The sequence below is a fragment of the Bubalus bubalis genome, chromosome 11 (genome assembly GCF_019923935.1).
Source record: "Bubalus bubalis isolate 160015118507 breed Murrah chromosome 11, NDDB_SH_1, whole genome shotgun sequence".
NCBI classification, from domain to species: domain Eukaryota; kingdom Metazoa; phylum Chordata; class Mammalia; order Artiodactyla; family Bovidae; genus Bubalus; species Bubalus bubalis.
The window spans coordinates 15672430-15700155 of record NC_059167.1 but is presented as its reverse complement, the minus strand read 5'-3'; the positions used below and the strand labels follow the sequence as shown (position 1 = coordinate 15700155).

General features: G+C 41.4%; 1 protein-coding gene and 1 long non-coding RNA gene across 18 annotated transcripts in view; one reads left to right on the top strand and one right to left on the bottom strand.

Annotated features, from left to right (window-relative positions):
- Nucleotides 1-775: 775 nt before the first annotated feature.
- Nucleotides 776-3781, bottom strand: LOC102389727. Its single transcript, XR_327068.4, has 2 exons — nucleotides 3720-3781; nucleotides 776-2375 (listed from the first exon to the last, which is right to left on the bottom strand). It is a non-coding gene; the product is annotated as an uncharacterized LOC102389727 (long non-coding RNA).
- A 781-nt stretch (nucleotides 3782-4562) lies between these two features.
- The window catches only part of GPATCH2L (G-patch domain containing 2 like), a 58303-nt gene continuing 35139 nt past the window's right edge, over nucleotides 4563-27726 (top strand). For 16 of the 17 annotated variants that reach the window (XM_044924714.2, XM_044924708.2, XM_045162019.1 and 13 more), the window contains exons 1-3: nucleotides 4563-4652; nucleotides 6810-7481; nucleotides 22477-22541. In XM_044924714.2, the coding sequence (XP_044780649.2) occupies nucleotides 6820-7481; nucleotides 22477-22541 (727 nt within the window). In that variant the 5' untranslated portion in view covers nucleotides 4563-4652; nucleotides 6810-6819. Of the gene's footprint in view, nucleotides 4653-6805; nucleotides 7482-22476; nucleotides 22542-27726 lie in introns of all 17 variants that reach the window. The other variant, XM_006052861.4, reaches the window with a different exon arrangement.

The following is a 27726-nucleotide window of genomic DNA, read 5'->3' as shown; positions in this document are numbered from 1 at the left end:
CTTGTATCCTCTTTCCTTGAGTGGCCCTGCCCAGGCTCCCACCATCACTAGCTTTCATTTAAATTTTCTCTTAAGATTGAGACAAGCAATTCTAATTTCCTGTTCCGGCATAGTAAACAAATATTTACTTTTGTCAACTGACAGTAGTTAGGGAGCACCTACCATGTACAAAGGACTGTGCCTGGAACTGGTGGGACTACAATGGCTAGGAGACTCTCTGGGGCAGTGCAGTAGGCTTCATTTTTGCTCACCCAGCTATATCTCCAGAGCTTAGCATAGGGCCACATGTGTGATAGGTACTCAGTGAATATTTGTTGTAAGAGTAATTTAGCTGGGGAGGCAAACTTGCACAGAATTGTCTCAGATTCAAGGCTGAGTCAAGAAATGTTGTAATAAAGATACCAGTAAAGAAAAAAAAAAAGATGCCAGCAAGTTCTGAGAGATCCCAAAGAGTAGGCAAGCACGGCGAAGATGCCATGGAGGTGACGCTGACACTGAGCCTTTAAATCCCCTCGAACCCCAGGGGTGTTCAAGAAAAAGCAAGCAGTCTGATGAGCCCAGCGTGACACAGGAGATAGTGGAAGATGAAGTGAAATGGTGTTTCAGGAATCTCACTCTGGTGCCGGTGTAGAGAATGACTTTTGGGGGAGAGAATGGAAGTGGCAAGACCAGTAAGGAGGCTGCTATGCCATCCACGAGAGGCTGCCTACCCAGATGTGCCCAATGGCAGACAGAAAGCAAAAGGGGGAGGGTGGATGCAAGAATGCTATCAAAGTAGAATCCTTGAAGCTTGGCATTTATTTAGATGAAGAAGTATTAAGGGGGGAAAAAAGGGGCTAATGGCTAATTTACCTGGGTAACTGCATGATGCTGGTGACATTTCCCAAACTGGGAACAGTGGGGGAAGGACACGTATGATAGGGATTATGGAAGAAACTAAGATTTGTTTTGACATCTTAACCTGGAGGTGCTGGTTGTGAAAATAAGTGGAAATTATCTAGCATAAATCTGAAACCAAAAGCTGGATTTCAAGAAATGTGGGAGCATTCATTGCTGATGGAGGGAAGTGACACTATGGGAGCTGATATGATTTATGGGAGAGAACTTCACTTAAGCTGAAACCAAAAGCTGGATTTCAAGAAATGTGGGAGCATTCATTGCTGATGGAGGGAAGTGACACTATGGGAGCTGATATGATTTATGGGAGAGAACTTCACTTAAGCAGAAAAGAGGCTGATGGCTGCGGACACCTCTTGAACATTTCCATCTTTTTGTCCTGTGGGAGTCACAAATTCAGCATGTCCAAAGTGGAATTAATCATCTTTCTACCAAACTTTTTTCTCTCCTTGACTTCTCTAGCTGTGCAAAAGGCACCAACCCCTCTGTTAGCCCAGTATTCTTGGGCTTCCCTGGTGGCTCAGCTGGTAAGGAATCTGCCTGCAATGTGGAGACCTGGGTTCGATCCCTGGGTTGGGAAGATCCTCTGGAGATGGGAATGGCTACCCGCTCGAGTATCCTTGCCCAGAGAATTCCATAGACAGAGGAGCCTGGCAGACTACAGTCCATAGGGCTACAGTCCATGGGGTTGCAAAGAGTTGGACACAACTGATTTTCACTTCACTCTGTTAGTCACTCTGGCTCAAAACTTGAAGTCATCTTTGTCTACACCCTTCATTCTTTACACAATGTTTCACCTATAGAAAATTCTGAAAACCCATAAGAACAACATGTAGGAGATACAATAACTTATAATGGAACTATTTTGGATGATAAGTAATGTATTATTCTGGTCATATTCCTATGCAAGTATAGATTTAATTTCCTTTATGCATGAATAGTCTCATACTCTACATTTTTAAAGAAACTTTCCCTGCAACCCCCCCACCCCGCCCACTTTCTTCTATAAAGGAATGTTTTAAAGCACAACCATTGTACAGAAATGTACACAATCAGAAATTGATGACTTTTTGTGAAATTAAATATTCTTCTATAATCACTGTCAAAAGGCTGCAAGGTATTCCATCCCATAGACATACACTAGTTTAGATAAGTAACCCCTGTTGTAGGATTTCTGGCTTTTTTCTAGTAGTCTCATGCCAACCTCCCACAATGCTGTCAACTACAAATTGGCACTTGCCATCTACCTCTACAAGGATTAAATCATGCTGACTTTCAACAATCCCTGAAAGGAATTCAGGTTGGAGGGCAGAAAAGAGGCACTCTGTGCTCTGGGAAAAACTGGCAGAACAAGTCTTCAGATGGTTAAATAATTTCACAGTCGATTTTATGAGCCCAGTTCTTGTATCTCCTTATATCCAGAGAAGTCCTAAAGTCCTTCATGGTGATGACTGCTTCTGGTGACTAGGAGAAACATTCTGCCAAACAAAAGAAAACGTGTTTGATTGCAATGTGCTCCCCCTTTACCAAAACCACATATACACTGACCTTCCCCTCTACCTCTTTGGAGCAGTTTCTCAGAGCTATCTGAGATGCTATCTCCTGGGCTATAGCCCTCATTTTGCCCCAATAAAACTTAACTCACAGCTCTTACGTTAGGCTTTTTTTTTTTTAAGTTGGCACTACAAAGATTAATTACCTGTACTTTACATTGTCCATTTCTAATTTTTTCTTTAGACAAAATTCATAGAGGCAGAATTTTCAGGGTCAAAGTTATTTAAAAATAAACTTAATTTCACAATAGCTTTAGGTTTCCAGGAAAATTCAGAGGTACTCCTGTTCCCACATACCCCACACTCAGGTCCTCCATTATTAACATCTCACATTAGTAAACATTTGTCACAATTAATGAACCAATGTTGCTGCTGCTGCTAAGTCGCTTCAGTCGTGTCCGACTCTGTGCGACCCCACAGACAGCAGCCCATCAGGCTCCACCGTCCCTGGGATTCTCCAGGCAAGAACACTGGAGCGGGTTGCCATTTCCTTCTCCAATGCATGAAAGTGAAAAGTGAAAGTGAAGCCGCTCTGTTGTGTCCAACTCTTAGCGACCCCATGGACTGCAGCCTACCAGGGTCCTCCGTCCATGGGATTTTCCAGGCAAGAGTACTGGAGTGGGGTGCCATTGCCTTCTCCAAACCAATGTTGGGACATTATTATTAACTAAAGCCCATAATTTATCCACATTTCTTTAGTTTTTACCAAATATCCTTTTTCTAATCCAGTGTCACATCAGGATACAATATTACATTTACTTGGTATGTGTCCATAAGCTCCTCTTGGCTGTGGCAGTTTCTCAGACTTTGTCTTTGAAAATCTTGAGAATTTTGAGGAATATTGGTCAGACATTTTGTAGAATGTCCCTCAGGTGGGGGCTGCCCACTTCTTCCCTTTTATTGAGACTGGGATTATGAGTTTTAGAAGGAAAGTATCACAGAGATAAAAGGCCATATTTGTCATATCCTCGCTAGTGCACATACTATCAACATGATTAATCACTGTTAATATTAACCTTGATCACCTGACTGAGGCAGTGCTTGTTTAGTTTTTCCACTATAAAAGTTACTCTCCTTCCCCCACTTTTCACATGGTACTCTTCAGAAGGAAGTCACGGCACAGGCCACATTTAGAATGAGGAGTGAGGCCTCATGGTGGAGTATCTAAAAAATTGTTTAGACTTCTGCACCAAAGACATCACTCCTTCCCCATTTATACATTTATTTGTATAAGTGATTGATTTACCCCAGTTTGACTATGGCTGTTACCTTTCAGTTCAGTCGCTCAGTTGCATCTGACTCTGCGACCCCATGGACCACAGCATGCCAAGCTTCCCTGTCCATCACCAACTCCCAGAGTTTACTCAAACTCATGTCCATTGAGTTGGTGATGCCATCCAACCATCTCATCCTCTGTCCTCCCCTTCTCCTCTCGCCTTCAATCTTTCCCAGCATCAGGGAAATTTTCCAATGAGTCAGTTCTTTGCATCAAGTGGCCGAAGTATTGGAGTTTCAGCTTCAGCATCAGTCCTTCCAATGAATATTCAGAACTGATTTCCTTTAGGGTGGACTGGATGGATCTCCTTGCAGTCCAAGTGTCCCTCAAGAGTCTTCTCCAACACCACAGTTCAAAAGCATCAATTCTATACTTCAAGTTATAATCCAGTACTACTTGTTACGCAAGGCAAAGTGCATCTTTAATAGTCTCACTACGACGCTATCCTGTCAAAGGCTATACAACTCTCATAGTTAGGAAATGAAGATTCATTTCCCTAACTTCCACGCGCTTGTATAAAGCCAGTCAGCAAGGACAAGGCCCACGCCCCTCTCTAGGGCCCAATTTCCTGACGTCTCCAAGGCAGACGAGGCCTGCACGGGGTAGGTTCTTCCCCAAGATGGGCACCTCAGCGCCACTGTCCTGTCAGCCCTGGTCCTTCGTCTGCCCCGAAACACCACCGCTCCTGGCCCCCTTGCCTTCCTGCCGGGTTCTCGTGGCCCCCAGCGTCCCACGGGACGGAAGTGGGCGGGGCTGCTGGCAGGAAGCGCCGTGCTGGGGCGGGGCCTCCCGCGCCGCCAAGTTCCTCCCATCTCGCCGCCGCCCCACCCCTCCGGCCCAGACCGGAAATGAGGTCAGAGAGGAAAGCTCCGGCCGGGAGACTCGGCCCCGCAAGCGGCGGCCTTCGGAGGTGGCTGCGGCAGCGGGTGAGGGGGACTGGAAATGAGAGGGTCGGGGTCCGGGGGGTCGGCGCCAGCGGGGATCCGGGCTCTGGGCCGCCGCGGACCGACCGGGGGGCGTCAGGGGGCCGGCAAAGGCTGGCGGGAGCGGGTGAGGGTGGCGGGCCTTGTTTTTCAGGACCCATCTCCCCCCCGAATCCGTGGGGGATGAGGGTTTCGGGCCATCTGCCAGGCGACAATCACTTTTTGTCTTCTCTACTTTCTGATTCTTTAGGGAGTGGCGACAGCGTAAGGGCTTGGTATCCCAAGCTGTGGTCGCCCTCGTCCTCGGGGAAGGGCCCCTGGTCGTGGTGGGGAGAGCCCTTCGAAACACACTTTTTTTCCCCAACAGATGTGGTCACGTTGCGACCCCTGGCAGGGAGGGAGTTTAGATCACCAGGGCTTGCATCTTGGCAGTTTCTGCCCTGGAAGAGCTGACTCCCTGCTCCTCGGTCGCCCCAACTGAGAAGTTCCCTCCTGTCTTCCCGCAACGTCTCCCCTCCCAACCCGGTCTGCACCTATACGACCCTGCGCCTGCCTGCGTCTTTCTTTTTACTTCTACTGGTTTCTGGTCCCATCCTTTACGCAACTCGGGACAGCCTTTGCTTGCCTGGCCCCGGATCCTCTCGGACGGTGCATCCAGGGAGGGTAGGAGTTCCAGGGTTCTTCTGTCACCTGCTGTTCCAATTTTTGCAGTCTTTGAAAGGCTTGCATTCAACTGCACAGGCAGGGCATTCAGCTTCTAGTTGTTTCCGTGTTAAAGTCTGTACAGTTTTTAAAGCAGTAGTTAAGCATAGAGATGAGGGAAGTAGATTTAGATTCACCTATTTGGTTTTTAGGGACAGTTGTCTCCCCAAACCCCAGTTATGGCATTTTAAATAGCTTATTGCTTAAGTGAGTGTGGTTTTTGACACTTTGAGAAGTTTTGTTTGGTTGGTAGTTTTGGAACAAGGTGTCAACTATTGCTCCTCCTGACTTTGAGTTGGTTGGCATGGAGATAGCATGAAAATAGGTTTTTAGAAAGTCCTTTGCAAAATATAAACTGGGTGAACGGAAATATGGTCTGAGAGTGGCACCATAGAGTTTTAAGCTCTAATTATGGTCTTGAAATAGGTTGAACTTAAGAGCTAGGGAAAAAGTGCTAGTTTAACATGTATTTAATTAGGTGTATGAAGTATATTACACATTTCCCTTTAAAAAAAAGGCATTTTGAAAATTGTTCCTCCTGCTCTCTGCCTCTGGAAGGTTTACCTCTGAAGTGATCCCTGAAGTATGATGGTTTGACAATAATGAGTTGAAAAATAGGAAATTTTGGAAAGCTGTTACCTAGAAATCTTAGAGACTCCATGTATTGTCATTTCAGCCTCAGTTATATCCTGTTTCTGTGTGATTGTCTGGCACCGAAGCACAGAATTTGGATGCTCACTTTATTTTCTGAAGGAGAGTGAGAAGAACTTAAAAGTTGCTAATTCTTCACAAGTTTATGACATACTCTTTAAAGCTCTTTACTTCATAGCCTCTGGGTGGTAGCTGGAACCAGAGTAGGTGCAAACTGTCTTTTTTTTTTTTTTCCGGGCACAATACAAACCTGTGTCACTACAAATTCCCGGATCACCAGAGCTGCAGGCAGCCCTCTGTAAGGGGCGTCACTAGGTTGTTTTTCTGTTCCTGCCAGAACACTTCTTATTAGTGACCCAAGACTGTAGAACAGTCTTTTTCATCTATGGTTTTGAAGTTGAGTGTTTTTCTGCTCCTGTCTAAAGAGACATTCTCTAAACCTTTTAGATCTCATCATCAGGTAATTTTGTTGAGCAAGTTTAATTGGGAAAAGGGAGCGATAACTCCCCTGAGTTTGCTTGTTTTTACTAATAACCCACTTGACATCTGGTGAGTATTTTGAGTATTTGTGCTTAAGAACATGATGACTATAGGCATTTAACAAGGGCCAGACACCTATTTTTAGCGACTTAACAGTGCATGGATGATAGGAATAGAATCTTAAGTGTAGCCAGGTGAATGCAGGTGAATTTTCTGTAGATGGAGTGGACTCTGAAGTGCCACGATCTATTTAAAAAATTATCCTAAAGCAACAGATCCTATTCAGTCTTTCTCTTGTTTTCTTTTCTTCTGAACCTCCTTTGGTAGATGTGGCCTCATGGATGAGCTGGTTCATGACTTAGCCTCAGCCTTGGAGCAGACATCTGAGCAGAATAAGCTTGGTGAGCTCTGGGAGGAGATGGCCCTGAGCCCGCGGCAGCAGAGGCGGCAGCTTCGCAAACGGAGAGGCCGGAAGCGCCGTTCAGACTTCACTCACCTGGCGGAGCATACCTGCTGCTACAGTGAGGCCTCTGAGTCCAGTCTGGATGAGGCTCTCAAGGACTGTCGAGAAATGGCCCCAGTCACCAATTTCAGTGACTCTGATGACACAATGGTAGTCAAACGGCACCCAGCTCTCAACGCCATTGTTAAGAGTAAGCAGCATTCTTGGCATGAATCTGACTCCTTTACTGAAAATGCACCCTGTCGACCGCTCAGGCGCCGGCGTAAGGTGAAGCGAGTGACGTCAGAGGTGGCCGCTAGCCTTCAGCAGAAGCTCAAGGTGTCAGATTGGAGCTACGAGAGAGGCTGCAGGTTCAAGTCGGCCAAGAAGCAGCGTCTGTCCCGCTGGAAGGAGAATACTCCCTGGACCTCATCAGGTCACGGGTTGTGTGAATCAGCAGAAAACAGGACTTTCCTAAGCAAAACGGGAAGGAAAGAAAGGATGGAGTGTGAAGCAGATGAACAAAAACAGGGCTCTGATGAGAACATGTCAGAATGGTGAGATCTCCCATTCTATTTCCATTCTACTCCCATTCTATTCCATTTTGATCTTACTAAGTCAAAAGATTTTCCTGGTTAATTTTACAAATTAAGCACAAATCCAGTCTTGATGATTTCAACTTTTCTTTCAAACCAGCCTCTGATAACACTGACTTTGTAGCTTTCTTTTAACCAGTCAGGTTGTGTTTATCTCTGGCTTAATGATCCTGTTACCCTGTATCAAGAAGGCTATATTTTATAGCAACACATTTGTTTTCTGAAAGTCATTTAAAATGTGTACCTCAAATGCATAACTGAAAGTTTTATTTTAAAAACATTTTGCTGCTCTTTATGCCACGCAGTTCATACATACATAACTATTCTTTAGAACCAGGGCCTCAGCAGAGATTTGTGTGTGTGTGTGTATGTGTGTACACATGCGCGCGTGGGAGAGAAAATGCTGGTGCCAGGCATATGGAATTTGTAAATGTTCTTGGTAAGCTGCCTTTACCCATTAAGAATCATGGCTTGAGATAGTAATATTTCTGGGCTCTGTTTGTGTTTTCTACTACTTTGAGTTTAACTGTATTGAGTTTATTTTATTGGCTGACATTCAAGTTGTCGGAACACATGGTAGACTTTGAAAATAACAGTACTGAATCCCATTAGTCTTACACCAGATGTCATTGAGCCAGCAAAATTTGTCTCTGATGGGTGCATGCTTAAAATGTCAGTGTAGTTTTGGGTGACTTTAAAATTTTTTACATCTCAAATAGATAGTCCTAGAAACATCGATACTCCCCAGCTTGATGCTTTAATATTGTTGTGAATATTAATGTGTGATGTCTGTTTCTCCATGCTGATGCTGTTGGTGTTTTGGGTGAGGCAGCTCTTTGTGAAGAGGGATGTCCCATGTTTGGCATCCTACATAGTTCCCACCACCCTTCATAGTATCAAAACAAATGCCTTCATGGGTGCTCCCTCGTAGGGTTGAGTACTCCCAACTGAGGACCACTGTATTATGTTACTGTTGTGGTTTAGTTGTAAGTTGTGTCCTACTCTTGTGATCCCATGGACTGTAGTCCGCCAGGCTGCTCTGTCCATGGGATTCTCCAGGTGAGAATACTGGAGTGGGTTGCCATTTCCTTCTCCAGAGGATCTTCCCGACCCAGGAATCGAACCCAGGTCTCCTGCATTGCAGGCAGATTCTTTACCGACTGAGCTATGAGGGAATCCCTTAACAGTGTTAGTCAGCATTTATTAAGCACTAACTGTGTGCCAGGCCCTGTACTATTGTGCAGAACGTATATTCTTTTTTAATGTTCACAACTCCCCTCTGTGGTAGGGGCCACTGTTTGTATTTTATAGACGAAGAAATAGAGCTTATGAGTGTGGAGATAATTTGCCCAAGGTCATCTAGTAGCAAAACTGGGAATCAAACCTAATTCCATAGCTCATAGGTAACCACTGTGTTTGATTGCTCTTTGAGCTTGCTTTTCCCATGGCACTTTTCTGTCTCAGCTTAACTTTTACAACTAATAGAACAGATGATCTTTCTTAGGGTTTTGCTTCTTCTGAGATTTGTCTGAAAAACAAAAGCATAAATCTTAGGAACTTCAAGGTGAGACTTTGTCAGGGATAGGAAAAGCTGTTCAGGTCTGTATGCCTGTACCTTTCATGGGTGGTTTTTAATCTAGCTTTAAAATTTTTTCTTACTAACTTTATGTTTGCCAGGCTGTGCAACTAGGTGGGACTTCCCAGGTGGCTCAGTGGTAAAGAACACCCCTGCCATTGCAGGAGATGCAGGAGACACGGGTTTGATCCCTGGGTTGGGAGGATCCCCTGAAGAAGGGAATGCCAACCCGCTCCAGTACTCTTGCTAGAAAATCCCATGGACAGAGGAACCTGGTAGGCTATAGTCCTTGGGGTTGCAGAGAGTCAGACTTGGCAGGCTTATAATTTGGCTTTCCTGATTTTCCTCTGCTGTATATTCTAGGGCCTTTTAACCCAATTTAAATGTATGATTTTGGATTATAAACCCCTTGTTTTTCCTCTCATCATGCTATATTTAATCAGACAAGAAATGCTTAACTTGTATCCTTTCATAATGGTGAAACCCTCAATTGAGGTGTTCAAGTTTGTTTCAATATCAAGCTTACATACCAAATAATAATCATCTTACTATTAAGAATGACAATTAAAAAAAAAACAACTGCTTTTTGGGATGATATTTTTGGGTATATGTATTTCTTCCCCAGAATTTCTTGTTAAACTGTGTCTTAATTGTGTGTGTGAGTGACTATTAACTCTATCTTCTCTAAGATCACAGCCCAAGTATGGTTGCAGATACAGAGCCTGTAACTTTGCAGTGAGGCACTTGAATCTTTCCAGGTCCTTCTTATCCCAGATACATCTGTCACACATTATAGTCAGATTGTGATAATACATATCTAGTTATCTGAGAGCTTGGGTAATTTGAAGTAGGCAGCAGTTCTTAGTAAATTCTTCTCTTTTCAAATTGAGGAGACCTGTTCCCACATTGGGGCTATCTTCCTGGCCCATAACTTCAGAGTTCTTTCAAAGAACAAGAGTTTTTTGGTGGACACCAAAATCCTTGTAGCTAAGGGAATATTGGGTGGAGAAGTAGCAGGTGTAGAATGAGAAAAATTCTTCAGAGTGTATTTAGGAGTCTTCAACTCACCTTGACTGATGCTGATTCATCTTAGTTACAAGCACATGTGCTTTGTATTTTTCCCCCCTAAGTATACTCTATGAGGAAGGAGGGTGATTCTTTTTTTTTAGCCGGGGGGAGGCGGGGGGTGGGGGGGGAATGCCATGTGACATGTGGGATCTTAGTTCCTTGAACAGGATCCTGCGTCCCCTGCAGTGAAAGTGCAGAGTCTTAACTACTGAACCACCAGGAAAGTCTCATGGTGATTCTTAGTTGTTCGTTGACTGCACGTTATGTTTTGCCTGTCAGTAGTAAATTGGAACCAAAATCTCTGCCTTAGATTATTAAATACACCCTATAAACAGGACTAACATTAGCATATGTTTTAAGTAGGCAGTAGTTCATGATTTAGATGTTATACTGTCTTGGTGAGTTGATTCTGTCAAAATTTTTCAACCTTTTTTATGTGTTAAAAGAAATCCTTTTAAGAATTCTCTTGGTTATTACTCTTTCATAAATCTGCTTGGATGTGCCACTTTGCATACAGATCAAAGTGTAGAACTTTATATCAGTGGTTTTGAGGGTTGGCAGAATATATGATCCAGCTTGTAAAATTATTAGGATGAAGTTGATCATTAAGCTTTACTTTGCTTAGTAAATAGTTCTTTTTAAAAGCATATATTAGGTGTTTTCAGTTTGAAAAATCTATGTCTCAATCAGAGAACTTTATTTCTACTTTCCTTAAAATTTATTCTGCTTACAAACATAGAGTAGTTTTAAATTTAACCTATAATTCTTTTTGCTTTTCTGTTTCTGTTCTTCCTTCAATTCTGTACCAACCAATCCCTCAAGAGTTCTGAGGGACTGAAAGTGGTTATGATGTAAAAAGCTCAATTATTATTTTAATATTTTTCTATCCATGTGTGTTCCATTCTAGAATAGATCAACTCTTTTGTAAAATTACTTTCTACTGATCTTTATTCAAATTGTCTGTACAGTGGCTATTAATTAGGTGAGTCATAGCCCAGTTTTGCTTTGTTCTTCACTAACATCATTCATTTGTTCCCCTTGAATATAATTTAGCTTCTTTTCTTTCGTAAGTGGATTGGTTTGGTGGTGGCCTGAAGTTGCAGTCAGGAGCCTTCCTAAGGTGATGTATTAGAAGCCAATCTCACAGGAAAGAAAATACTCTCTTCTCTTGGAAGCCAAATGACAGAGATAGAGTGCTAAACCTCCCCCCTCCTTCTCTAGCCCAAGCTGACCTTCTGCGGCCCCTTGGTGCCTCTTGTTTTCTTATTTTTATAGAAAATCAATATCCCTTCTGACACAAATAATAGCTCAGAAGCAAGAATAAGCGGTGGAAAGCTGAGATCTCTGTCCATCACCTCTCACTTGAACTCTCCCAAACTCTTTTTAATTATGAGCATGCTTTGCTCCAGGTGTTTGCAACAGTGAAATTGCTAAATGAGGACCATTTTAACCAAAGATAGGTGATCAATAACACTCTATAGCAGTAGCTTGTTGGATCAATAGCATTCATTATTTCATGGTTAAGGTAAGTAGCCTCCTTTGCAAGTGGAGGTCATTAATCAGGGGTTTACTGGAGCTGTGGAAAAAACTATATGTGGTAGGTTGAGGATGTTCTGTTTTCTATTCTGTAAATAGGGATGCTGACCAAGAGGATATTTACCATTGTTGCGGTTATACCGTCACATTGGAGAGTATTGCATAGCTGGCACAGTGTGCTTATATAGATTTATTCAAAGCTCTGCTGCTATATGCTAAGGAATAACTGGAAGAAAAACAACTTGGGAGGTGGATTTAATGTTACATTATTGTATTTGAAGATCTGTCTCTTAAATGTTTTGATTATTCTGTGACTCTAGAGGAAGGAAATAGAATCCATAGATAGAAGTGCAGAGTGTGAAGTGTTGCCTCAGTATAAAATATAGCATTCTGAAAATTAAATCTCCATAAAAATTGAGTTGTTTTACCAGGTAGATCACTTCAAGCCTGGGCTTGATGACCACTTAGTGAAGTGTAGAGTTGGAGGGGCTGAACTGAAGGATCTCTAAGGTCCCTTGTAACACTGAGATGCTGTAATTGTTTTGTCACAGTCTCCTTCACATCATTATAACTTCACACCTTAAAAAGCATCTGATAAGGAACCTCAGCCACCCCCTAAAATATTTACGAAGATGTGAAACATTGCCAGAGACCAGGACTTAAAGCTGACTTATCGCCAAGATTTTGTCAAACTCCAAGGCTGATAGACCCGCTCTGGAGAGTGCAGTAGGAAGCCCGCAGCCGTGCTGAGCCCACCCTGACTGTCGGTAGTGAGGCCCTGCATTCTCTCCCTATAGTCTGCCCTTGGTTCAGAAAGGCAGGGTTCAGTTCAGTCAGGAAGTTGGGCGGCTGTAGTTTTAGCCCGAGTGTTGTTGCACCATTAACTTCCCAGTCAGTATCCTTGATTTTCTGCCTGGAGGTTGTAACTCCCAGAATGTACTCGATACGGAATCGTAGTGTTTTCTGTGTGTATATATGTTTGGGAGTTGGAGACAGTCATAGCATATTGAGTCCTGGGAAATAAGAGTCTCCAAGAGTAGTTTACTGTTGGCGCAGACAGAGAAGGAAAAAGCACTCCTAGTAGCAGTGCATTCTGGAGACTGTAGTATTTTATATACCTTCATTTATTGCAGACTCCTGGAATGGGGTCAGAATCAGGCAGTGAGGATCAGAAGACGATCCCATCTCAATCTCCCGCGTAGCTGTATGAGATAAAAATCTAGGGGTGAATTAGGCCAGGGGCTCTATCTTCCTGGCTTGTTGTAGATGTGAAAAGAGTGTGTTACCTGTATCCAAGGGAGTAGAGAATGGGACCAGGAGTAATTTAGCTACCCCTTCTGTTGGCAGATACCAAATTGTAGGTAAACTAATTCTCAGCAAGGGGCTTTTGAGCAGGTTCTGCAGAAGAAGAAGAAGGGCACACCCTCCTGAGTGTTCAGAGGAAGAACACATCTTTGAAAATGACAGCTAGTGAAAACTGGAAGAACATTTTAGAAAATCTTCATAAGGATGCAAGGAAGTCTAATCACTTTGAAACAGGAGCAGAAAGTCATAAGGACAGAAAGATAGCTGTTTGACAACCCAGAAGTGTGGGAGGAAAGAGTGTAGGGAGATTTGAAATGTAATGTTAAAATGAAGGACAATTCATTCTGCAGAAAATTGAGTTGATGATGTGGAAAACTTTGGAAGCCCTCCCAAAATGCACAGAGGAGATAAAAATGAGAGAGAAGGTGATAGATCTGGAGCACAGGAATGGAGGCCTAGTCTGCAGGTATGTGATTACTCCCAAGGAAGAAACCAAACCATTGGGATAGAAGAATGATTTAAAAAATCTAACTGAAGAGAGAACATGTTCCTGGGTTGAACAATTAAGCGTATAGATTAAAAGGGAAAGCTAATGAAAAGAGACCTCTAGTCATATCCTAGCAACATTTTTGCATTCTGCTTTGGTGGTGGGAGTGGAACAGTTGCAAAGAAAATCTTCAAAGGGATGAAAATAAGGTTGGTGTTCATCCCTAGAGTACTGTACGCCAGGGGCTAATAGACTTGCCTGTAGAATTTTGAGGGGGAAAGGTTGCTCCCCTCCTCTTCTCCCCTCCCTACCTTGAATTTTATGTATAGCTAAGATAGTGGGAAGACATCAGAAAGACATTCTCAGGTATTCAAGTCTCAAAATACATGCTCTTTAAAAACTTACTCTGAAAAGGCATCTCGTCTTGCTGAGGATGAATCTGTTAACTAAGCCTTAAAAGGAGGGGGTGGACTTCTCTAAGTCACTGCCATAGCTCAGTAGCAAAATCCTGACAGAAATTATTATCTCCACGAAGTATACCTGATTGCAGTGGCCATGTTAATTGACCTGTGAAACTGGAGAGGTTGCTGCCTTCTTTCTTGGTGCCATCTGAAGAAACTGAAAAAATAACCTCCTTCATTACACATTCTCATAACTTACTGTGGGAATAATTTTGCAGTTGGTGGGAGATACTTCTCTGAAAAACCTGTCCCTCAGTCATGAGCGCTTCCATAATGAGAACTCTGATTACATATGATTACAAATATACCACTTCAGTTTAGGAAAAAGGAAGAGAAATCCAGGGAAGGTGTTTCAGGTGATAGGTCTAGGAGTGACCTTTCTGTTTTTGTAAATTCTAAGACAATTAAAATTTTTTTTAAATGTATTTTTTATTATTTAATAAAAATTAAAAGGAAGCCCCTTATTTTTTAGCATGATAGTGTAAGCCATTAACTCCATCCTGCTTATTTCTTTTAAAGTTAGTTGTAAAAGATACATCTTACTTAAGCTACTTGGTTAATAATTTAAATGGGTGAGAAACCGAGGTGGTAAAGTTACTGATACAACTTTTGAGTATAACGGATAGCACTAATTCTGTACCTCCTTACTGTAATGGTGACAGGTATAAGTACTCTTATTCAGGTCTAAATTTACAGTTTTCTGTGGTCAGTAATATGATAGAATTAGTAAGCTCTCAGGTCAGAGGTTTCCCTAGTGGGTCAGATGGTAAAGAATCGTCCTGCAATGCAGGAGACCTGGGTTTGATCCCTGGGTTGGGAAGATCCCATGGAGGAGGGCATGTCAATCCACTCCAGTGTTCTTGCCTGGAGAATCCCCATGGACAGAGGAACCTGGAGGGCTACAGTCCATGGGGTCACAACTGAGTGACTAAACAGCACAGGTCAGAGAACAAGCTCTTAGTTGTGGGAATTCAGAGATTTGACTTCTCGAAGTTAGAAGCTTCTTGTTAGGGCTAGAAAGCAAGGAGAATTCGTAAAGATGCTGTGTTTATTGCTACAGAAAAAGTTGCCCTAGAACTTAGTAGCTTTATAAAACATCAGCTTCAAGTGCAGTTTCTGAAGTCAGGAATCTAGGAGCAGCTTAGCTGTGTGATTCTGGTTCAGTCTCTCTTCTGCAGTCTTACTGTCGGTAAGGGCTCTCGTCGTCTCAAGGGTCAGCTGGGGCTGAGGAATCCACTTCCGTGCTCACTCACAGGGCTTTTGGTAGATCTCATTTCCTAATAGTCTGCTGGATTGAGAGTCTCAGTTCCTTTTCTTGGGCCCCTCTTACAGGGCTGTTAGCATCCTTGAGAAATGGTCGTTGGCCTACCATAGAGCAGATGGTCTGACAGAGAAGGAGGAGAGAGAGAGAGCAGGAGAGAGGGAGAGAGCAGCCTCTCCCTAAAGTACCCAAATCTCAGACATGACATACTGTTACGTCTGCCTGTGCTGTTGGTTACACAGGCCAGCCAGGGTGTGAAATACCAGAAGGCTGGCATCATCGGGAGTCATGCGGGAGTCTGGTTACCACAGGTGGCTACTGGTCTTCTGAGAATTTTCGTTACTTATCGTGAAGCTAAATTCAGGAATAATATTCTCAGAGTAATTATTTCCCCAGAACTTACTAAGAGAATGTTTTTACTTTGATTTCAAAGAAAGGACATTTAGGAACTATAAAGGCAAGCAAGGTGTAGATTTCTGAGAATACATTGTTATATTTTCAGTATACTGAAAATGGTTGTTTATGTTTTAAATTTTAAGATGTAGCACGAAGGGAGAGAGGATCTTTTCTGAATTGAGTTTGTGATTCATTTTCATGCTAATCAGCATGTATGATGCATTTTTAGCTTATAAGCTGTAGTCATCAAAATATAGCTAGAATTTCAGCTGTATCTGAATGTTCTACGTAGCAAAAAGCAAAGAGTAAACTTTTTCCCTAGTTCAGTCAGTCGGTCTGCATTTTCAGGTAAATGAAAATGAGAAGTGCTGAAATTCATAGTTACGTTCTGAATAAACCTGAATTGACTTTGAGTAAGTGGAAATGAGATGACTCGGCATCACCTGTGTTTTAGTGGCCATTCAGGGAGTAGCTGGGCTGTCGAGATACACTGCTACTGCCAAGTTGCTTCAGTTGTGTCCGACTCTGTGCGACCCCAGAGACGGCACCCCACGAGGCTCCCCCGTCCCTGGGATTCTCCAGGCAAGAACACTGGAGTGGGTTGCCATTTCCTTCTCCAATGCATGAAAATGAAAAGTGAAAGTGAAGTCGCTCAGTCGTGTCCAAATCCTAGCAACCCCGTGGACTGCAGCCTACCAGGCTCCTCCGTCCATGGGATTTGCTAGGCAAGAGTACTGGAGTGGAGATACACTACCCTGGTTCTAATTCTTGTTGTGCAGTGTGGGACGAGTTGCTCAATCTTTCCAAACCATATTCCTTCATCTGTATTATGAGGTTGACATAGTTATCTCATAGACTTTTAGGGTAAAAGAAATGAAATAATGAATATAAAGCACTTAGTACTTTGTTGGTTCTATAGTAGAACACAGTAAATGATGTTATTGGTATCAATAAGTAATAGTAGCCTTTTTTATAATTAGATTTGTTTATTTTTAGTTGAAGGATAATCACTTTACTATATTGTGTTGGTTTCTGCCAAACATCAACATGAATCAGCCATAGGTATCTATGTCCCCTCCCTCTTGAACCTCCCTACCGTGTCCCTCCCCAGCCCACCCCTCTAGGTTGTTACAGAGCCCCGGTCTGAGTTCCCTGAGTCATACAGAATAGTAGCTTTCTGTATTAATAGTTTTCCTAATAATTCAAGTGCCAAACCCCTTCTTGGGGTACTTGTCTAATATCTGCTGAGAGCAGCGTCTCCCTCTCTTGGGTGAAACCCAGTGTGGGGAAAATGCTAGGTTTCATAGGTCACATATGAATTTTCCATTCAAAGTGAAAATAGATTTGAGTCCTACAGAATTTTTAGATTGAGGTATAATTGAGAGTCCCATTGAATTTAGATGACTATTTTAATAAGAATACCAGTGAGGAAATTACTACTACTATTAGCCTCTAAAATAATATTATTGGGAAACATACAAAAATTATCACCCTAGAAGTAGCCTTTGAGTCTTTCATCCTTTGCCTTTGTATAAATAGCTCTAGACGCCACAGATACATCCTAGACTCCATACATGATAACGTACGCGATACATCCTCATAGCACATCCTCAGAACAGTCCATCCACATTTTAACGTGAATGGAAATAGGATTAGAGAGGTGCAGTGACATGACACAAAAGCCATACAAGGAGAGGCAACAGCTGATTTGAATGAGTTCATTTCATTTGCGCAACATTTACTGAATGCCTGTTGTGTGCCAGGTGCTGTATTAGGCATTGGGGACATTGAGGTGAGCGAGGTATTTCCTTCTTTCCCAGCCTGGATCTTTCTTGTCCATGGCTGTAGGATATTCTTTATGTCTGGGCTAAGCCGGGAAGGGTGACCTGTACAACTCGTGAGGAGTTTCAGTTCTTCAGACCAGTTAGCCTGAAGGTTCAGCTACCTGCTCATTGTGGGATCTGCTAGACCTCAGACTGAGGCCCTGACCCAGTCCTGGCAACAGAATGACATTGTTTCTTTTATAGGATGTTGACCTCTGCCCCTCCTCTGAAGTGGTGTCCCTCCTAAACTGTGATGTCCCACCCTCTTCATCCCTCCACTTTATTCATCACTCTAGATGAGGGTTCTCACCTTTGATGCTGCCGACAGTTCTGGGCCAGATGATCCTCTGTTGTGAGGGCTGTCTTGGGCGTTGTAGGATGTTAGTGGCATCCTGGCCTCTGCTTGCTAAATGCCAATAGAATACCAGCTCCTTCTACCTGCCTCCAAGTTCTGACAAAAAAGCTTTTCCCAGATATGGTCGAGTGACCCCAAGGGCTGGGGTGGGGCAGGAAGATAGGAGAAGGGGGACAAAATTACCTCCAGTTGAGAACCACTGCTCTCAATGTTTCTGGTACCGAGATGGAGTTTTTTACTTCATTGACGCTGCTTTTACCAACAAGCACGACTTTCATATTAGAAAAGTCAGTAAGACCAAAACATGGATTTCTTCTATAGAATAAAAATATTGTGTTTTAAAAATGGAGAGTTTTTCCTAATTTGAAAACCATACTTTTAAAAATTGTTCCTGAAAAGGACAGGCAATTCATTTTCAGAACTTGGAAAGAAGAGCAGTTCAGATGAAAGCATTTAAAAATTTGTACCAAAATTTACAATGTTTAGCTAACTCTACCCTGGAATTAACTATTTAAGTGGATGAGAAATATCAATAGTATTTTATTAGGCTTGATTCCTGTAATAATCTACCCCTCTGAAAATGGATGGCATGCCCAGTCATCTGGTTTACCCAGAGTGCCTTGAATTACCAAGATGATTGGGTAAGGATAGGCGGACACATGTGTGACAAGACAAAAAAACCAAAATGTTAATTGCAATATCTAGGTGATAGAGTGTGAGTGGTAACTTCTTTCAGTTTTTTTGTTTGCTTGGACGTCTTCATAATAAAATGTTGAGAGAGGAAAGCCTTTGGAACGGCTGGTTAGGTTGACTTTCTTTACATTTATGTTATTTCAGTTGGATATGGTTCAGTTGTTTTTCTAACAATATTATAAAAAGTAGGTAATATTAATACAATTAATTGGTCATCCAAAAATCTAGGCTTTAATTTTTTTTTTTTTGGTCTTATTTTAAATAGTGGCTATGCTGCTGAATTGTGGGTTTGTTTTTTATTTTTTTCAGTGAAAAACAGAGAAGTGTGAGGTATTACTACTATTTTTACTCACATATGAATATTTTTGAGATACTTTCTGGCTTCTAATATGAGGTGATTTTCTCAGTATTACAAGGTTAAATTCTCAGCTTGCACCACCCTCAGTGGAGAATTTTCTTCATTGGAAAGCACTCTTCTTTCTGTGTTTTCACACTCTTCTTCCATAGACTAGGCTAAGTTTGTTTTTTTTTTTTTCTCAATAAAATACATGGATTTAAATTGTGGTTGGCCTGCTTCCTTGTTAGTTTTAGTGCTGGTTATAGCAGGGCCTGGTATAAAGTAAAACTTAATAAATGCTTACTAAGTGAATGAGTGACAATTTAGGGGAAATAGTGGGGGAAATCCTTCCTCCTCTTTTTTCTGTTAGAGACTTTTTATTGCCCCAATTTACAGTAGAATATTTTTGAATAATGTATTGTAGGATTAATACATTTCTGCCCCAAAATATTTTCAAAATATTCAATGAAAACTTTGATATGCAAACTCTCTATAGATTAGAATCATGTGAGACAAGGAGTACAGAAGAGCTCCCGAGGCAAAGGCAGGAGGCGTGGTGCCTCGAGGAGTTGCTGTCATTTTAGGAAAAGACAAGATTTTCACTATGTGCCATCTTTGTGGGCTTTATCTTGTTACTTTTTCTGATGATTAATCAAGGCTGAGTTTCTGTCTTCTTGACTAAGCTTCAGAGAACTATAGTGAAGTGGATACCAGAGGTAGTATCTCATTTTCTTTTTCTTATAAAAATGAGGAACAGAGCTATTTTCCTTGCCTAGTAAAATTGCCCATAGCAAAAAAAGGTATAAGCTCTTTTCACGGTTTTGTAATAGGAAAAATGTGTAGTAGTCTACCACCTTTGAACTTTTTGACCTTGTGATCTATAAAGGTACTAAAAGACAATTGTTTTTATTGGAAGATAAGTGCTTATTTTTAACAGAATATTAAACATTCTGTTTAGTTAGCTGAATTAACATTTTACAGTTGACTGAATCATTATTAAAATCCTACTAATCTGATGTTTTTTTAAATGGTAATCTCTGATTCAGAATTGAATGAAGGCCACAGGACTTTGGCCTATAAATTGGAAAAGGAAAAATTTGCTTCTATTTCATAGCTAGCCCTACATTTTTATATGCTGTATCATAGTGTTTATGTGCAAATAATGCCATGAAGTTCCTTTTTTTGTCCTCAGTAAATTATGCAGTTTTTTTTACATGTAGTTAGATTTTCACAATGCAAGTTCTTCTGGAGACATAGATAGAATTAGCAGATGCTATCAGATGAAATAGTCATTTCCAGATATTGGTGGAATGATGATACTTTTATGTAATAAGTGTTCTGTAAGGCACACATTATTTTCTTAATGAAGAAAATACATATCTCCCTAGAACACAGTCTTAAAATCCTGGTGGTATTTCTATGACATCATTGCTGTTACTCTAATTAACTATATATAGAAAACTTACAGACAAGTTTAGTGCAAGCTCTTTCAAGAACAGTGAGTCTCTTTAAATACTGTTGACAGAAATAGAAAATATACAAGACAGGAAGGTTTTAGGTTACCCATACCTTCCTGGATCCAGCAGATCACTCCCTTTATTTAGAGTCTGAGGAGATAATGGAATCCATGCTAAAAAGGATGAAAGAAACATGGTATCTTGTAGTGCTTACAGGTGGCCGGAGATAAATGGGGGCAGAATCCACAGACTTTGTAGTAAGGCCGTAGTTTTAATTTCTTAATTGGAAATATTCAAATAGAGGAGCCCATAGACATTGCAGGGTAGAACTTGAAACACCCATAGAGCAGGAAACAGCAAATTTCCTCGGTAAAAAGCCAGCTAGCAAGTATTTGGGGGCTTCGTGGGTAATATATGTTCTCTATTGCAACTCCTCAACTCTGCAGGTGTAGTGTGAAAGAAGCCAAAATCTGTAATAGTCAACGAATGAGCAAAACTGTATAGGAACTTTTTGTTCCAATAAAACTTTATTTATGGACACTGAAATTTGAATTTTGTGTCATGTCTGTATGTCACGAAATAGAGTCCTTCTGATCTGCCCCTCTACCTGGTGATTTAAAACTGTAAAAACCATTCTTAGCTCACAGCCTATACAAAAATAGTTGACAGGCTGTTGTTTGATGATCCTTACATCTCAGTGATATGCTAACCAAGAATGCATATAACACAGTGGTGGAGGAGAATGTTTGTTTTATGGTCTGATGTGCTTTTTAAGCCCTCCTTAACATGTAGAGGAGCTAAAAAATAAAAAAATATGGTTTACCTTTGAGGTAAGATGATAGTAATAAAGTAGTTGATATGAGAGGATGTAGTAAGACTCAGTGGACTTAGAGTATACCACTAATGCTCTCAGGAACTTGCTAAAAACAAAAACAGCACCATAAAGTTAGCAGGCACCGTTCCTTAAACTCAGAAGTAGGAAGAATGCAGTACCCTGTGAGGATGTCTTCTGGATTTAACTGCAGAGCGCTTTGAAGAAGCTAAATCCATCAGAATCCAGTGGTGCTAAGTTTTGTGAGACATTTCTCATAATGACACCGGAGAATGTTTCCATTTATAAGTGCAGAGGAAAATGAAAGAAGCTTTAAAGAAATCAGGTATGTTTTATTGGCTCTCACTGCAACAAATTTCTTGGATCTGTTGCCCAGAGAGAAGCTTAAGTGAGGAAACACTGCTACATAATTTAACTGGCATTTTTAGGATTTAGTGTTGGCAAGACATTTGGAAATGTTGCAAAATACAAAATATTTTCAGAGTTTGGATCCAGAAATGCAGACTGGGGTTTTGCCAAGCCTGTTCTTTATGCAGCAGGGTGAGGATGCTGCTTCTGTCTTCTAGAGCACGTGAACGAACTTGACTGACTAGCTTGGAAGGAAACATCCCCATCAAGGAAATGGCGTATTGTAAAGAATAGAGAAATTTTTCTTGTGCCAGATAAATCGAATTTGATGATTAGGTGGGAGAAACGCAGCATCCGAAGAGGCAGAATCAGTTGTTGGAAGTAGCTCAGGATGAAGCTGACTTGGACAGCATTCTGTGGAGCCAGAGTTTTTATTTTGGTGAATTCAAATGGAATTTGTTTTTACGTTTTCATTTTTAACCTTATTTTTAAAGTGAATTTTGTTGTATCCACTTGATATCAAGAGACATTAAATTTAGAAAATATAATTTTTGTCATACTGATTTTTTTTTCTGGATTTTTGTTTGCTGCTTTGTAAATGGGAAAACTTGAACCATGTTGGATATCTTTTAAGTTGCATGGCTTCATTTGAAACTGATAGTTGACAATATTTAAAAATAAAATTGGTTGATAAATTTGTGATACCAAAGCAGGTTGAAATTTACTTCCATGAGCGTCTAACTTCCTCTTGGTAAACTAACAAAGTGACTTGCAATCTTTTGAAAGTACTATAAAATATAAGTAAAAGTTTACAGTTCTCCTCTTCTTACATTTCTTTTGTTTGGGGGAAAATGAATTTACCCCTATACTTAACTGTGAAATTTGTATTTCTGATAGGCTAATGAGTTAGAATGAAAAGAGGGAAACTTGGGATCTTTTGACTTGAAAACCAGCAGATGAATGGACAGCTTCGTGTTGACTGGACCTGATGTGTTCTCTTGTGTTTTACTCTTTGTTTCAGTGAAACCAGCAGTGTGTGTAGCAGCAGTGACACGGGGCTCTTTACCAACGATGAAGGCCGGCAAGGTAATCGTGATCCTAGCCTTGGGACGTTGGTTCCACATTTCTGGGAGGATTTGGATGGTTCTAGGAGTGCCTTACTGGGAGTATGATGGTTGTCTGTGAAAGTGGTTCTCAAACTTTAGGGCATAAAAACCATGTGGGGAACTGTTAAAACTGCAAGTTCCTGAGCTCCTCAGATTGGTCTGGAGTTAGCCCCTGGAGTCTGCATTTTCCATAAGTACCTGTGGTGATTTTTTTTTTAATGCAGGTAGTTCAGAATTTGAGGATCATTGATCCAGGGATGTTATAGTATCAAGGATAGAACTTTGGAAAGTTGCTTTTTATTAAAACCAAAAAATAATAATAAGGTTATTTTGTAACATTGTATTACTGGATGGTAAGACATTCTTATTTTCACATGGAGAGAATATACTTTTTTAACCTTATTTATAAGTGACCATTTATATAGTTCATGAGGTTCTCATGACAAGTATACTGGGGTGGTTTGCTGTTCTCTCCTCCAGTGGATCACGTTTTGTCAGAACTCTGCTATGACTCATCCATCTTGGGTGGCCCTGCACGGCATGACTCACAGCTTCATTGAGTTATGCAAGCCCCCTTGCCATGACAGGGCGGTGATCCATGAAGGGGGCATCACTGATACAATAAACAGGAACCTGGGCAGACTCCAGGAGATGGGGAGGGACAGGGAGGCCTGGCATGCTGCAGTCTATGGGGTTGCAAAGAGTCGGACTTGAAGGGTGAGTAAACAGCAACAATAGATGATCGTAGTGTTCTGGGTGAAGAGACGATAGAAAAGATCTTTTTTTCTGAAGTTTAGTAGAAACTTCTTGTGAGGAAGGCTTGTGTGTGTTAAATATCAGTTCTTTATTTTTTACTATTTAAACAGTAGTTTGATCTTGTCCTATACACTTTTGTGCTACACTAAGTGTGTAACAGTAAGAATTTTTTATAGCTCCCTTAGGTTGTGGTTTTCTTTTTTTTTAAATCTTTTCCAGAAGTCAGGTATAAGGCAATTTATTTATTTGTTTACATATATTAAGTTTTTAATTCTAAACAAATATCAATCGTATGGAAAGTAAACAAAATACAATAATGAACCTCATGAGCCAGTCAGTTTCAACACTTACCAGCTTTCTGCTGTTATTTCATTTGTTTCCACCCACACTCCACACCACATTCCATTTATTATTTTTATCATTTTTTTTGAGTTACAATTTATATAAATTGAAATGTGCATATCTTAGCTACATGATTTTGACAAACAAATGAAGTCTTGTAACCTCCCAACTCATAGAACATTGCTATCTGTCCAGGGATTTCTTTTGTGTTCCTTCTTTGTCATTCCCTGCCCTGGCGATTAATGTTCTGATTTTATTTTCCACTTTAGATTAGTTTTGCCAGTTGGAGAACTTCATAAATGGAATTACAGAATGTTCATTTCTTTGTGTTTGGCTTCTTTTCCTCCTCATCTAAAGTATGTAAGATTTATCTGTGATATTTTCATTTATGAGTAATTTGTTCCCTTTTATTGCTAGTTCAGTTCATTCGCTCAGTCGTGTCCAGCTCTTTTTGACCCCATGGACTGCAGCATGCCAGGCTTCCCTGTCCTCCACTCTCTCCCAGAGTTTGCTCAAATTCATGTCCATTGAGTCGGTGATGATATCTAACCATCTCATCCTTTGCTGCTCCCTTCTCCTTTTTGCCTTCAATCTTTCCCAGCATCAGAGTCTTTTCCAATGAATTGACTCTTCGTATCAGGTGGCCCAGCTTCAGCATCAGTTCTTTCAATGAATATTTCAGGTTGATTTCCTTTAGGATTGACTGGTTTCAGAATGTAATTTTATAAAGGGTAGACTGTGGTTTTCTTAATCTAAGTGAGTGATTTGTAGATGTCTAAAGTCCCTTCTGAAATTCAGTGATTTTTCTCCGAGGGTTAAGTGATTGAAGGCTAGAAGCACGGTGGCTATATGTCTAGGGTGATCCAGATTGGCTCCTTAGTAACTGAAGGGATCCCAGGACTGTGAGACTTAGGTTCCAAATCCTAATTTTGTAAAGAGACCATGGGGAGGTGTCTCACCCATGCCTCAGAGTTGTGGGTACAAGTGGAGTTGTTGAGCTTCCCACTCTAATGGAGGCTGCTATGAATGCGTTCCTATCCCTTTCTGGTTCTGAGGGAGCTAGGTGTCATTAGAGACTGTGCGTATATACTCCTGCATAGTCTGTAGCTAGGGTTTTGATTCTCTTATCTCATACCAGGAAAGTTTGGTCTTTCATGAATGAACTGGAGCATACATTCAGAATTACTAATATTAATATTTGCTCTTTTTCTTTGCTTTTACTATAGTATCATAATGCATCTTTCAAAGGTTATGCTGTGTATACAGAGGTGTAAGAAAGTGTGGAGTTACTACAACAGATTAAGTTTTGGGCCTTTGAAAAGCCTTCCAATGACAAGAAATCCTTGGTATATTATGGAAGGTCATAGAATATTTTATAGCCCCAGTCTTGCCCTTTGTCTCTGCATCAACTTTGCACATTCTGGTGATATTTAGATGCTTAGAGTTCTCAGCACAAAGGTATGTTTCTTCCTGCTTCTGTGTCTTTCCTTATGTTGGTCTCTCTGCCTTAAATCTCATCTTTCAGTTCAGTTCAGTTCAGTTGGTCAGTCATGTCCGACTCTTTGCGACCCCATGAATTGCAGCACGCCAGACCTCCCTGTCCATCACCAACTCCCAGAGTTCACCCAAACTCAGGTCCATTGAGTCGGTGATGCCATCCAGCCATCTCATCCTCTGTTGTCCCCCTCTCCTCCTGCCCTCAATCCCTCCCAGCATCAGAGTCTTTTCCAATGAGTCAGCTCTTCGCATGAGGTGGCCAAAGTATTGGAGTTGCAGCTTCAGCATCATTCTTTCCAAAGAACACCCAGGACTGATCTCCTTTAGAATGGACTGGTTGTATCTCCTTGCAGTCCAGGGGACTCTCAAGAGTCTTCTCCAGCATCACAGTTCAAAAGCATAAATTCTTCGGTGCTCAGCTTTCTTCACAGTCCAACTCTCACATCCATACATGACCTCGGGAAAAACCATAGCCTTGATAAGACGGACCTTTGTTGGCAAAGTAATGTCTCTGCTTTTGAATATGCTATCTAGGTTGGTCATAACTTTCCTTCCAAGGAGTAAGCGTCTTTTAATTTCATGGCTGCAGTCACCATCTGCAGTGATTTTGGAACCCCTCAAAAATAAAGTCTGACACTGTTTCCATTGTTTCCCCATCTATTTGCCATGAAGTGATGGGACCAGATGCCATGATCTTCGTTTTCTGAATGTTGAGCTTTAAGCCAACTTTTTCACTCTCCACTTTCACTTTCATCAAGAGGCTTTTTAGTTTCTCTTCACTTTCTGCCATAAGGGTGGTGTCATCTGCATATCTGAGGTTATTGATATTCCTCCCGGCAATCTTGATTCCAGCTTTGCTTCTTCCAGCCCAGCATTTCTCATGATGTACTCTGAATATAAGTTAAATAAGCAGGGTGACAGTATACAGCCTTGACGTACTCCTTTTCCTATTTGGAACCAGTCTGTTGTTCCATGTCTAGTTCTAACTGTTGCTTCCTGACCTGCATACAGGTTTCTCAAAAGGCAGGTCAGGTGGTCTGGTATTCCCATCTCTTTCAGAATTTCTCATCTTTACCGTTCCTTGAATGGCTGGTCATCCTACAAGACTGTGCTCATTTTGCTCCTCTGGGGCATATTTATGGACTACATCCATGGGTTTTTTTGCTCTCAACTTCTGGTTGGGTTTGGCTGATAGGAGGAGGCAACAGTGGAAGAGTGTGTGTGTGTGTGCGGGGGGGAGGTGAATGAGATTGGTTGTATCAAGTTTTTATTATGATAATACTGTTTAGCAGCCCTAGGTTTCAGTGGTTTATTGTTGGGTTGACCACAGTCCGTTCAGGTTTTGCTGTAAGATGCTATGGGAAAACCCGAACAAACTGTGTGGTCAATCCAGTACATTAATTTCTTGCCGTGGGGCTGGGGCTTGGCTGTGGTTCAGCTGCTCTTGCCTGGGCTTAGCCTGTCTCCAAGCTTCAAGTTAGGTTTGTATCTACTCATTTTTTTCTTATTCTGGGACCTAGGCTAAAGGAGCAATGGCTCTGCGTTACATGGACTTCTCAGGGCAGAGGACGTGAATGCCAAGTGACCAAGCCAGAACATATATGAGTATTTAAAGCTTTTGCTTGAATCACATCTGCTCATGTTCTACCTGAAGCCAGTCAGATGACTAAGCCCCATGTCTGTGGGATGAAAAAGTGTGCTCTTCCTCAAGGGGTAGGCTCTGTGGAATCCCAGGGCAAAGGGCAAAGGGTGTGAATGTATCATTCTGTTATGGGGAGGCAATGAAGAGATGGAAACAATAACGCAGGGTACCGCATTGGATTAGAACCATCCCTGACTCCCTTTCTCCTGGTTGCTCCTGTTTGTGTTCTTCTGCTGAAGGCTACCACCCCTGTTTGGACCCTTCTATAACCACAGTTCTCCATGTTCTGGTAAGCATTATTTCCCCTTGCTTCTTCAGGTCTAGGAATGGTAAAGCCTCACTGCTCTGCTGGCTCCGGGATGCTTCAGCATCCCTTTGGCTTCTCTTAATACTGCTTACATGTTTGTAAATAATCACTGAAGTCTCAAATACCCCATTTAAATGTACATATTTCCTAAAGGGATTCTGATACAATCAGTGTACACATCATCTCCTAGAACCCTTAACTCTTTTTCTTTTCCTGAACTTACTGTTTTATTTACTGACCATATTACTTTATTGATAACAGATGCATGCCTTTTCCATGGAAGATTTTCAGAGGCAGGAGTTTTTTGTTGTTGTTTTTTATTTTTTACCACAGTAGTAACACATTATCTGGCATATAATAAGCTCTTAATGATTATTGGGGAACACAGATAAGGGGGAAATTCTCCTTTCTCTTCCTGAAACAAAATTGTACACAGAACCTCAAATTATAAAACAACTAAACTCAATCTGGTTAAAGCAAGCTCCTAGAGGAGCAGGAGGTCAGAGCTTGACCCACTCAGCCTCTCCCTTATTCTCTGGCAGCCCTCTTTTGAGGAGCTCCTGCATCAGGCATCCTAGTGAACCAGGGTTGAAGACTACTGGTCTAAATGATGTCACAAGG